The sequence below is a fragment of the Sorex araneus genome, chromosome 4, assembly GCF_027595985.1.
Source record: "Sorex araneus isolate mSorAra2 chromosome 4, mSorAra2.pri, whole genome shotgun sequence".
Taxonomy (NCBI): Eukaryota; Metazoa; Chordata; class Mammalia; order Eulipotyphla; family Soricidae; genus Sorex; species Sorex araneus.
Genome location: NC_073305.1, coordinates 83013322 through 83025537, shown reverse-complemented (window position 1 = coordinate 83025537; position 12216 = coordinate 83013322). Strand labels below are relative to the sequence as shown.

Sequence of the window (12216 nt, the reverse complement as noted above, 5' to 3'; positions counted from 1 at the left end):
GGAAGTATAACTATTGCCTGGGATGCTCAAGGCCTACTCCTGGCTCTGTGGTCAGGATCACCACCCAGGTGCCAGGGGAGGAACTCCTGTCAGCTGCATGAAAAGCAAATCTCCAACTGGGATCTATAATTCTTCAGTTAGAATTGTGGTGAATTTTACCAAGGAAAGCACAGTGAGAACGCAACATAGAAGAATAATTAATGTCAATGAGGAAGTTAAAAATTATTGCTCATGGGATGCCCATGCAGAAATGAAGGAAAGAAAGCAGATATCTAGGCAAAGTTGTCAGAATACATGTGACCCAAAGGAGGGAAGAATGGGAGAGTCTCCAGGGTGTAAAGGAAGCAAAAATTCTACTATAGTTCTCAGTCTTAATGCCATCCTTTCTGAATCCCCCAGTGTGCGAGTCAAGAGGAAGAAGAAGCAGAGACACAGGCAGGAGCAAAGAACTTGTTCAAAGGAGACAGAAAGATGGTACAGGGCTAAGGTGCTTGCTTTGCAAATGTTTCCCAGAGTTCCGCCAGGGGTCACCCCTGAGCACAGATCTGGAATAGGCCTTGGACCCCAGCAGGTGGATTCCCATCCCCCAAACACCAGCCCCCACCCCCTCAGGGCCCCACATAGATCAAGACAGAGGTCAGCTGTGTACATGACAAATGCCCTGTCTCTTGTCTGCCCTATTACTTCTCTCCGGTCCGGTCGTAGACTAAGTAGAGCATGAACCTGTGCCCTGGACCCCATAGGTTTGAGTGGTAAAAGAATTTACCAGGAGTAAGATAAATAGGCAAGAAAAAATGTGAGTTTATGAAAGAAAAAAGCAAACTTATTTCAGATTGACATAATGGAAACTTCCAGAGAGTTCTATCAGTCTCTCGGCTGTTTAAGTGAAAAGTTTCTGCTACCTATGCTGGGAAGTGGGTGACGTGAAGACATATAACTAATTCTGTAAAGGAAGTGAATGTATATAAAAATATTCTGATCCAATCCCAGAGAGAAGTATCTGTGCCAATTCTAGGAACCGAGTGGCAGAATGAGTAACATGAAGCATAGAGAATATTCTTGGTAGAGTGGATTATTTTATTAGGAACTGTCTCAATATATCAGTATCATAGATATGAAAATTTAATCACATCTCCTCCCGGGGCTAATGTAGACCACTTCATAGAGTTCTCTGCTTTTAAGAATCTTTGATTACTCTCCACACACTCGGACAAGCCCACGCATGAAGGAACTGACAGAGGAACCCAGACATGCAGGACCTGTGGCTGAGATCTCCAATCCCGCTTGGATCAGGACTGAGCTTCCTCCACCCAGGTCTCCAGTTTTCCAGTAGTTTGGCAGTCACACTCCAAATCTGCCCCCAGTGCCATGTAATCTCATCAATGGCCAAGATCTAGAGATTACAAAATAAAGCTCCTGAAAGAGAGCTATGCAGTATTTCCTGGAGCTCTTAAACTCTAGCCCACTGATGTGACTATAGCAGCATACGTGTGTTTGGATTTAACATACTTGCTTGTATTCTTGTATATATGGGCTTAAATGGCCCTAGAATGAAATACAACAAACTTCACACACTTCCCTCTTATTGTGGTGGGAAGATGCTCGCTGGTTGTGTAGATGTCTGAATATTATCTGTAACGAACTAATGTGAACTACTTTATGAAAATTAAATGTATAAAAAGTCATAAAAAAGGAAAAGAATCTGTGATTAAATTAAGCTCACCCAGACCAACTAGATCCATGATCTTAATTACACCTTATTTTTCTTCTTGTAACACAAGATGTTTACAGGTTTCAGAAAGTAGACTGAAAGCATGTTTTAAAGAATTATACTGACCACAGGTGAAAATAAATGAAAAAGAGCCATTGTACTTCCCTGTATCACTGTATTACTGTCATCCCATTGTTCATAGATTTGCTCAAGCAGGCCCCAGTAACATTTTCATTTGTCCCTGTTGTGTAGCCCATTGGTGTCTGCTTGCTCCATGAACAAGAAGAATACGTTGTTGTTACTATTTTTGGCCTATCAAATACGTTACGGGTAGCCTGCCAGGCTCTGCCATGTTGGTGGAATATCCTCGGTGGTTTGTCAGGCTCTCTGAGAGGGACAGACGCTTTTGTGGCAGCCTCTAATCATTTTTACAGGTGTTCCCAGTCTTTTTGGTCGGCTTGCATGTTGTAACGATCTGCATTGTATTTCTCTATAAATAAAATTCAATCTTTAATGTTTATCCACTGTTATTATGCCATCCTGATTATAATATCTAGGTAATGGAATTAGGAAGGAATAAGCAGCTATCATCCAGTCACTCTATTCTCTTGAGCAGCAACTATGATCCATTCTGAGGTTACTCTAAAGGAAACATCTTCACAGAGTCTCATGTCTTCTCAAGTCAAGAAGAAATAGGAACATAGATATGGTGCAGTGAGTATATTCCTAGTGGATGACCTGCACTTAATACTAGGCACTACATATGGTCCTCCAAGCACTGCCAGAAATTATCCCTGAGAACAGATTCCAGAAGAAGCCTGAGCACAGCTGTTGCCCATACACACACACACAGACACACAGACACACAGACACACACACTAAAAAAGGGATAACTTTATAACTGGCCTACACAATGCAGTATGATCTGATGGAAATCACATAATACTCCAAAAGATTTGATCTCAGATTTTACTCTTACATCAACTTTATAAAAACAGAAATGCACTAAACTCTTCCAAATGCCCAAGTAGCCCATTCACTCTGTCAACAACTTAGAACCTTGTTTTTGCTTTTTACCATTTGAAAAATAATGGAATAATGAAAAACTCTTTTTAGGAAAACCTAATAAGTGTATCAACAGGTGCTAAAGTGATAGTACAGTAGGTAGAGCATATGCTGTGCATGTGGTTAACCCAGGTTTGATGTCTGACTGCCCCATATGGTCCCTGAGCAGTGGTAAGAATAATCCTGAATGCGGAATCAGGAATAACCCCTGAATGCCGCTGGATACAGCCTGCAAACAAATAAATGAAAATAAATAAGTGCATCACCAAATTTGTGGAAGGGATGAAGTAGAGACACATACCTTGCATTAAACTCATTCAGGTTTGATTTCTGGCAACACATAATTTCCTGAGCACCACTAGGTGCAGCCCTGAAGGCTTTTGAACACCACTGAGATAGCCCAAGAAATCCTCAGCACCATAGCATCTGAACAGCACCTCACTCAAGGGCCCTAGCATTAAACTGCTGGCCCAGAAGGTAGAAGGGAAAAAATAATGTAGGCTGGAAATATAACTCATAGTAGAGCCTTGACCATGCATGTGTGCGGTCCTGGATTTTATCCCAGAAAGAAAGAATAAAAGAAAGAAAGAAAAATAAAAGAAAAAAGGAAGGAAGGAAGGAAGGAAGGAAGGAAGGAAGGAAGGAAGGAAGGAAGGAAGGAAGGAAGGAAGGAAGGAAGGAAGGAAGGAAGGAAGGAAGGAAGGAAGGAAGGAAAGACCCACCATTAATGCAAATTCTCGAAAAAAAAAACCTGGGCCCCAAAAACACACAGCAGAAACACCAACTGCACTTGTATTTTTATTGCAGCACTATTCACAATAGCCAGAATCTGGAAACAACCTGAGTGCCTGAGAACAGATGACTAGATAAAGAAATGATGGTATATCTACACAATGGAATACTGTACAGCTATTAGGATAAATAAAGTCATGAAAACTGCTTATAAATACATGAATATGTAGAGTATCATACTGAGTAAAATGAGTTAGAAGGAGAGGGACAGACATAGAATAATTTCACTCATATGGAAAATATATATATATATATATATATATATATATATATATATAATATGAGACTATTATCCAAGGACAGTAGAAACAAGAACCATAGAAATTGGTCCATGGTTGGAAGCCTGCCCCACGTGCTGGGGGAGAAGGCAGTTGGGATAGAGAAGGGACCAGGATGACAAGATAGTTAGACAGTTAGACATCATGATCACACTGGATAAGAACTGCCTGATAAAAATAGGTAAAAGAACAAACATATTAGTCACTTAGTGTCTGTACTGAAAATGCCCAAAAAGAAAGAGAGAGAGAGAGAGAGCGAGGAAAAATGCCTGTCCTGGAGCATAAAGATGAGACAGGTGGGAGGTGGGGATGGCAGTAGGGAAACTAGAGACATTGGTGGTGAAGAAGACTCGTGTTGGAACATTATATGACTGAAACCCAATCATGAACAACTTCATAACTGTGTATTTCATTGTGATTCAATTTTTTAAAAAAATAATGTAATGGGTTGACAGGTATAGAGGGCTTCCTATTTACCAGTGACTTGAATGAGGGGTATAGCCATATACCAAAAACACAGAGTAAACAGAACTGAAAACATGAGATCTAAGCTGCAACCACTGAGATGTTGCAATGTGCCTATTAAGTTGACAGGCGCGGTGAAGTGGGGGTTGGGGTGGGGAGGAAATATGGAAACACTGGTAGAGGAAGTTGACACTGGTGGAGAGATTGTTTAAATTATTGTATCAACTAATCATTCAAATAGATGATCAGATATACCATTGTCTTGAACATGAGGCCCTACAAATGTACCAAGTGTGAGAGAAACTACCAGCACGGTTCATCCTTCATTGTTCATGAAAGAGTTCATATTGGAGAGAAGCTCTGGAACTTTGGTACCTGGGAGAAATTCTTTGGCCAGAAATCAGGCCTGATTGTCCACCAGAGAGTCCACACAGTTGAAAAACCATATAAATGTTTGGAAGGAATGAGAAGTTTCACATGGCGTGCCAACCTAATCAGGTATCAGGAAATTCACACAAACACTTTCAAATGCTTGGAATAAAAGATGTTCAACTGTTCTCAGACTTTATTGTCCACCACAGAATTCACATGGAGGAGAAGCCACACCACCTTGGCATGGACTTTGTGGCCCAGTAGAATAGGAGAACTCAAATAGACGATCAGTGTTACAAATACAGTGTGTGTGACTGCAGCTTCCACTGGAATCCATCCCTTGTTCCACATTAAATTGTCCACAGCAGTGAAAAGCTTTATCTCTGTATTGCAGGTGAAGAAGGTCTTTAGTTCAGCCTTCCTCATGTATCAGATGCCTTACAAATGTCTTGACCAGAGAAAAATTATAATTTTAAGGAGCTGGAGCGATAGCACAGTGGGTAGAGGGTTTGCCTTGCACGCGGCCAACCAGGGTTCGATTCCCAGCATCCCATACAGTCCCTTGAGCAGCACCAGGAGTAATTTCTGAGTACAGAGCCAGGAGTAACCCCTGTGCATCGCCAAAAAGCAATATATATATGTTATATATATAATTTTAAAATGTACATGTCTAAGACTCATTAAGATGAGAAAAAAACTCTAGGTAAATCTCAGACTTCCTTCACACCTCAGATTTCAGTGCAGATCAGAAAATCTGCAGTTAGCGGAAATGAGATGTTTGGCACAGAGCTGCCCTGGCAGAACCCCTTAGTAGTCACTCAAATAGGAAACCTACACATGCCCTTAGTTTTGGTAAAGTGTTAGTCTAGTTCGTGTGTGGGCACCCATAGGGGGGCTCAGGATTCCACGGTTAGAAACCTCACAAAGGCAGTGGATGTGAGCTTTCTAGCAACTCGTTCACCTCTGCATTCTAAGGGAACTCACACCTGAGCACTGCTTTTCCAGTGTTCTCAAGGTCAGCAGTGCTCCAGAAAGTGTGCACAGCTCTCTGGACTTCAGAAAACCCACAATGGGGAGAAACCACATCCCAAGTTAAGCAAGCTAACAGAACTCTGACTTACTTATCAGTGAAGCCAGACTCATGAAAATTTGTATGTTTCTCTTGAATGTGGCAAAAACATGAGCTTGGAGTGCCTACTTGGGTTCTTAACAAAAGAATGTCCTATTCAAAAGAAAGACTTTCCAAAATAAAGGAGAAAATTTCTATCAATGATTGGCTCTTCTACCACTACCCCAGGGAACTCACATAAAATACTATCTTGGAAAAAAGCTTTACTTGAAACTCCTACCTTAATGGGCCCCAGAGAGCCTACTCTGCAGAAAAATCTGCTCTAGTGAGAGATCAAACTGAGCAAGGTACATAGTAATAGGTTTGCAAAGAACTGTTCTCATAGCTAGTTGACCCATGTTGCCAAGCTGGTTTCAGTAGAGTCAGTATGGGACCTGTTTTCTAACTACCCAGAAGTGCTTTCTGGGAGGAATTATAGGACAAGTCAGCGTAGACCTGATGGATCACTCAGGTCAAGATGTATTTTTTGCACATCACTTAAGAATTTATTAACAATCTACATAATTTCTTGAGTAATCTGCATAATTGACGGAAAGTTTAATTTGACTCCGGTTCAATTAGTTTTTTTATTTTTAGTTTTTAATTTATTTTATTTTTTTTTTTATTGAATCACCATGTGGAAAGTTATTTCTATGTTCATTGCAGATGTTTTTCTTTTACCTGAACCACTTAATGATTGCTTTACTTTCAGCTTTAAAATTTAGGGGGGGTAACGAGGCCAGGCCAGGCGCGGGGACTCCTCATGCTGCAGCTGCCCCTGCCTCCCCCCCAGTGGAGCCAACGGAGAGAGTTAACCCCGAGCCGGGGGCTGGAGCCAGCCGGTGGGCGTCCTGTAGACGGTGGCGCAGGGAGGGGCCCAATGCGTGTACGTGGCCCCGGCGGCCACCATGGCCGACAGTGGCCCTGCGGGGGATGCAGCGGAGTCAGTTCAGGCCCCCAGGCCGGGCAGCAGCGGCCCAGGGCCCCACGTCTACTTTCAGAGCCCCCCGGAAGCTGCGGGCAAGGGCCCGCGGGGTGGGGGGGCGGACGACAAGGGCCCCGCGAGGCACCAAGGGAAGGTCACGGTCAAGTACAACCGCAAGGAGCTACGGAAACGCCTCAACCTGGAGCATCTCACCTGCCTCTACGACTGCCAGGAAGAGGAGATCCCCGAGCTGGAGGTAGACGGGGACGAGCTCCTGGACATGGAGAGTGACGATGCCCGAACTGCCAGGGTCAGGGAGCTGCTGGTTGACTCTTACAAACCCACTGAGGCCTTCATCTCTGGCCTGCTGGACAAGATCCGGGGCACGCAGAAGCTGAGCACACCCCAGAAGAAGGGAGGGTCCCCGGCCTGGATGAACGGGGGGCGCCCACTGGACAATCGCTGCCCTCCCTACCTCGTAGCAACAGCAATACTTGGTGCCCTGCGCTCGGCCTGGCGCCGTGAGCGGGGACCCCTGTGCCCCTGTGCTAGGGGTCTCTTCCTGCCCCCTCGGTTTTCCACTTTTGGGTTTTTTTTTTTATTGTTATTAAACTGATGGGATTTTTGTGTTTTTATATTGACTGCAGCGCGGGCCCTTTAATAAAGCAAAGACATGCCGTGGGTGCAGTGCCCGGCAAAAAATAAAATAAATAAAATAAAATAAAATAAAAATTAGAAGTGAAATAAAGAATAGGACTGTAAATTTTCATTTCATTGACTCCCATTTAAAAACAATTTAATTGGCACTTTCTCCACCCAAATACCTTCGGTCTTTAATAGACCTATATTTTTGTTCAAATTTTAAAATATCTTGGCAATCTCAAACAAAAGATAGAAGACATAAACTGAAAAACAAAAACTAAAAGAAACTATTAAATATGTGACTCACTCATTAACAGATGTTTGAAATGCATTGAGTTCACTTACACACAGAATTTTTTTTCATGGGCTTAGAGAGATAGTACTAATAGAACACTCATCTCACATGCAGTGAGCTGGGTGTTTGATGTGTGGCACTACATATGGCCCCTCAAGCCACAACAGAAGTGATTACTGAATGCAGAGCCATTCGTAATCCTTGAGGTATGGTTCAGCCCCTACCTCCCCAAATTCTCTTTTTTAAAGTTTCACATTCATGGATTCATTCAGTCACCGATTATCTGCTGGGTCAATCTCTATGTTGAGAACCTTGAACCACTGTCCACTAGAGGTCTGCCAGTTATATGCAGATTTCCAATTGAGAGTGACTAGCCCTGACAGGCATCCCTTATAATGACATAATTCAAATATAATAATATAATGATTGAAAACTGTGAATCATAAGAGATGCTTTTCTTTGGTTATGTTTTTTACTTCTTCCCCACAAATGCTTGAGGGAACTGAGGAAGTGGTGTGCGATAAACACATCTCTTCCTGTGTCTTGTTTATCTAATAAAATGGGAAGCTATTTTTTTCCAGCTATAATCACTTTGAATTACAACTTAATACATTTCTTGTATTCAAGTAATCTAATTAATTGAGATTATTTCATGATTTTGTTATAGCAATGTAACTTTTTGTTAATGAATATAATTTAAATATGGAAGTGAAGGTCAATGAAGATGCTTATGTAATATTATTTCTATGCATTTGTTATAACAATACATAATAACTAAAATAACAGACAGTTAAATGAACTGAAATGATTATTGTTGAGAGACCAACAGTTTATTGCTTTTAAGTAGAGGACTCAAGGGTCTTTTTGAACTAGGTGTGATTTTTCTGCTCACTTTATTGGCATAGAAAACTATGACTGATCAGATTGAAATTCATAAATACAGCTATAACTGATCAGATTGAAATTAATAAACATATGCAAATATTCTCAGTTGGAAATAAAATGAATATTAATAAACAAAATATACTCTAATAATTTTAACTGTATTCCATTCTAATTGTCAATAGTATTCAGTAGTCCTTAGTTTTCAAAAGCAGTTTCAATTAGATTGTATAAAGTAGCATTGTAGCACTGCCATCCCATTGTTCTTTGAGTTGCTTGAGCAGGCACCAATAACGTCTCCATTGTGAGACTTGTTGTTACTGTTTTTAGCATATCGAATATGCCGTGGGTAGCTTGACAGGCTCTGCTGTGCGGGATACTCTCGGTACCTTGCTGGGCTCTCTGAGAGGGACAGAGGAATCGAACCTGGGTTGGCCACGTGCAAGGCAAACGCCCTACCCCGCTGTGCTATCACTCCAGTCCTGTATAAATGTATAAACTAATATTTGAGTGGATTTCAGTACCAGAAAAAATATGCTTGAAACTTTTGGAAGATAATTTTTTTCTAAAATTTAAAAATAGGACAATCTTCCCCTTGAAATACTCATAATTCATATTTTTAAATAATTGCTTCTTTCTTGGTAGTGCATTATTGTTTGCAAGGAGCTTCTCTTTTCTGATGGCTACTCTTATTAAGAAAGGTAGATGGTAGATTAGGTGTTCTTTTGAGCTACAAACAAAGGCTCACTTACTGACCAGCAAATTGCAAATTGGCTGGAAGTGTAATGAGTCAGGTCATGGTCTACTCTCAACTCCTTAAACTATAGACCGCAACTTAATAACTAAATATTAATATTGTGGAAAAATTGGTAACAGGAAAAGGTTTTCTAAACTCCCATTGACCAAAAATTAATTCAAAATAAAAATTTTAGAAAGTTAAAGTTAGCTAAAATTGAACTTTTCTTTTTATATCACCTGTATAAAATAGAACAACGTAGGAGACAGAGAGAGAGTCCAGAGTGGATAAGATGTTTGCTTTGCATGTAGTTGACCCAGGTTTGAACCCTGGCATCACCTATAGTCTCTGAGCACCACCAGCAGTGATTCCTGAGCACAGAGCCAGTAGTAACCTACGGCATCATTGGATGTGGCCCCCCAGTGATGCACAGGAAGCAAAACAGGGTTCCAAGAGACAGTATAGATGTTTAGAGACTTACTTTGCATGCAGCAGACTTCAAGTACCACAGATAAAGCTCCCAAACAAAACAAAAGTACAGTGTAGAATTTGAAAGTGAGCATAGAGAGAATTCATATAGTCACAGGTTTTCTTGTTAGAAGAATTGGAAAGATGTGCTGTGATATTGCACTGTTTGAATCTTCCATGAAGATAATTCATAACTCTGCAGCATTCCTACAATATCCTCATGTGTTATGAAGTCTACACTTGGTGCCATTTTAAACTTACAGACACAAGGTTACTCTTAAAGGTTGTCTGTCCTTTTCTTGAGAATCTATGTTCCATTAAATCATGTGAAATAAACCTGTGTTTTTGTGAAAACTGGCACTGAGGGCACAAGTGTGTGAGAAACTAAGGGGGAAATCTCTCTAAAGACATCTTTCTGGAGTTGTAGAAGACTGTATTATATGTATAGGAAATATTCTGTGCATTTTAACTCTATTATAATTTGTGTGTGAGGTTTTTTTGGTTTTCTTTTTTTTTCTTTGCTTTTTGGGTCACAGCCAGCAATGCTCAGTATTGACTATTGGCTCTGCACTCAGGAATTACTATTGGCAGTGCTTGGGATGCCGTGTATTGGACCCAGGTCAGCCGTGCGCAAGGCAAATGCTCTACCTGCTGTATTATCACTCTGGCCCTCTATTATAATTATTTTCTAATTGTTGCTAAATTTTTAATTTTTATAAAAATTGTTGTGATTGAGAGTTCTATAGAAAGATGTCTCATAAATACAAAATTTAAAAACTGATCCATATATCCAGGTACTTACAAATAGGAGATAAACTTGGTAACATCAAGCAAGGATCTTATTGATCTAGTCTGTCTGTATGTCATTGTCCAGCACACTAACTTGCCTTTTCTAGAATCATCCTTCCAGAAATATTCTCCCTACACCAATATTTTGGTCACGGCATGTCTTATGGGCATGTGATGTTTTTTCACAGGTTCCATAGACACAAAGACCCTATGCGTGGTTAAGTCTATGATCAAAGTAGAAGAGATGACAGGTGTTGGGGAACTGATGAAGAAAAGGGACCCCTGCTCACTATTAATGGAAATGTAGATTGCTGCAGACATTATAGAAGATAGAATGGAGATCCTTGAGAAATTAGAAATAAAACTACCATATGACACAGAAGTTCCATTTCTGGCTATACTCAGAGGATTTTTTGTTTGTTTGCTTGTTTTTTTTTTTGTCATACCTGGTAATACTCAAGGGTTACTCCTGGCTCTGAACTCAAGAATCACTCCTGACGGTGCTCTGGCGACCATATGCAATGCCAAGGAACCCAGGTCAGTCTCCTTCAAGGCAAGAGCTCTACTGGCTGCACTGTCTCTCTAGCCCCAGGTAATAAAATTTCTTGAAGAGATATCTGTACTTCCATATTCATAGCAGCTTAATTCTTAATGATTCAAGTATGGAAATAATCTAAGTAGTTGGATATGAAGGTAGAAAGAAAATAAATGAATCTGCATGATAAGTGAAAGAAGGGAGAGAAACACAGAATCAGCATTGTATCAAATATATCTGCAGTTTTTTTTTTAAAGTCAAATGATATAAAAATAGAAAAGTGGTTCCCAAGAGCTAGAAGGTATAGGATTGGTAAAATGGTAAAAGCTTTAAGTTATAAAATAGATAACAATGATGATTAGATGTCTATATAACTTGTTAACCTAATTATTATAGTTGATAACACTGTATTATATGATTGTTACTGGCAAGGTAATTAAATTTATATGTTCTCACCATAAAGAAAAAAGTGGTAAATATGTGGTGGGTTTGTAAATTTACATAATCTTTTAACAGTAGACAGATGTATTATATCATGTTGTACACTTTAAATATCTAGTTTTTTTATCAATTATATCTTAATAAACTTTTAAAAGAGAATCATATACAATTTCAAAACTTTCAGTAATTCGGGGTTGGAGCAATAGCACAGCAGATAGGGCATTTGCCTTGCACGCGGCCGACCCAGGTTCGATTCCCAGCATCCCATATGGTCCCCTGAGCACCGCCAGGGGTGATTCCTGAGTGCAGAGCCAGGAGTAACCCCTGTGCATCGCCGGGTGTGACCCAAAAAAAAAGCAAAACAAACAAACAAACAAAAAACCTTTCAATAATTTAATAAAGAGATCTTGCTGCCACAATCCACAGAGAAGCGGCAGGCATTCTGGTGAGCAACGCGGCCCGGACAATGCTCCGGACCCGAATCGGGGCCAGCAACACCGGGGGGCCAGAAGGAGGAGGTGCCGCCAGCACACCTTCTCCAGATGGAGCCCTGGCGACACTGAGCAGCAACTAACACGGCTCCAGGATTCGGGACTGGGACACATCCGAGCCGCGCGGCCGCTAACGCGGCCGTGCGACCTTTTCTAAAACCTGAAAACATACAATCTTTTAATGGAAAACTAATTATCAAATGCCTCCTTATTAGGGTTAT

At 40.8% G+C, this 12216-nt stretch overlaps 1 protein-coding gene across 1 annotated transcript; it reads left to right on the top strand.

Annotated features, from left to right (window-relative positions):
* The first annotated feature begins 6684 nt into the window (after window positions 1–6684).
* Window positions 6685–10835, top strand: LOC101542034 (protein phosphatase 1 regulatory subunit 14B-like). The gene is made up of 2 exons (XM_055136691.1): window positions 6685–7237; window positions 10717–10835. The coding sequence occupies exons 1-2, from the start codon at window positions 6700–6702 to the stop codon at window positions 10833–10835; spliced, it is 657 nt and encodes a 218-aa protein (XP_054992666.1). The 5' UTR covers window positions 6685–6699.
* The last annotated feature ends 1381 nt before the right edge of the window (window positions 10836–12216 follow it).

What these genes read in the sequence shown, in the direction of transcription:
- LOC101542034 (XM_055136691.1), top strand. Translation starts at nt 6,700, where the DNA reads ATGGCCGACAGTGGCCCTGCGGGGGATGCAGCGGAGTCAGTTCAGGCC. An exon ending in CCTGCGCTCGGCCTGGCGCC is followed by an intron (nt 7,238 to 10,716) that starts GTGAGCGGGGAC and finishes GTTTTTTCACAG; the next exon opens with GTTCCATAGACACAAAGACC.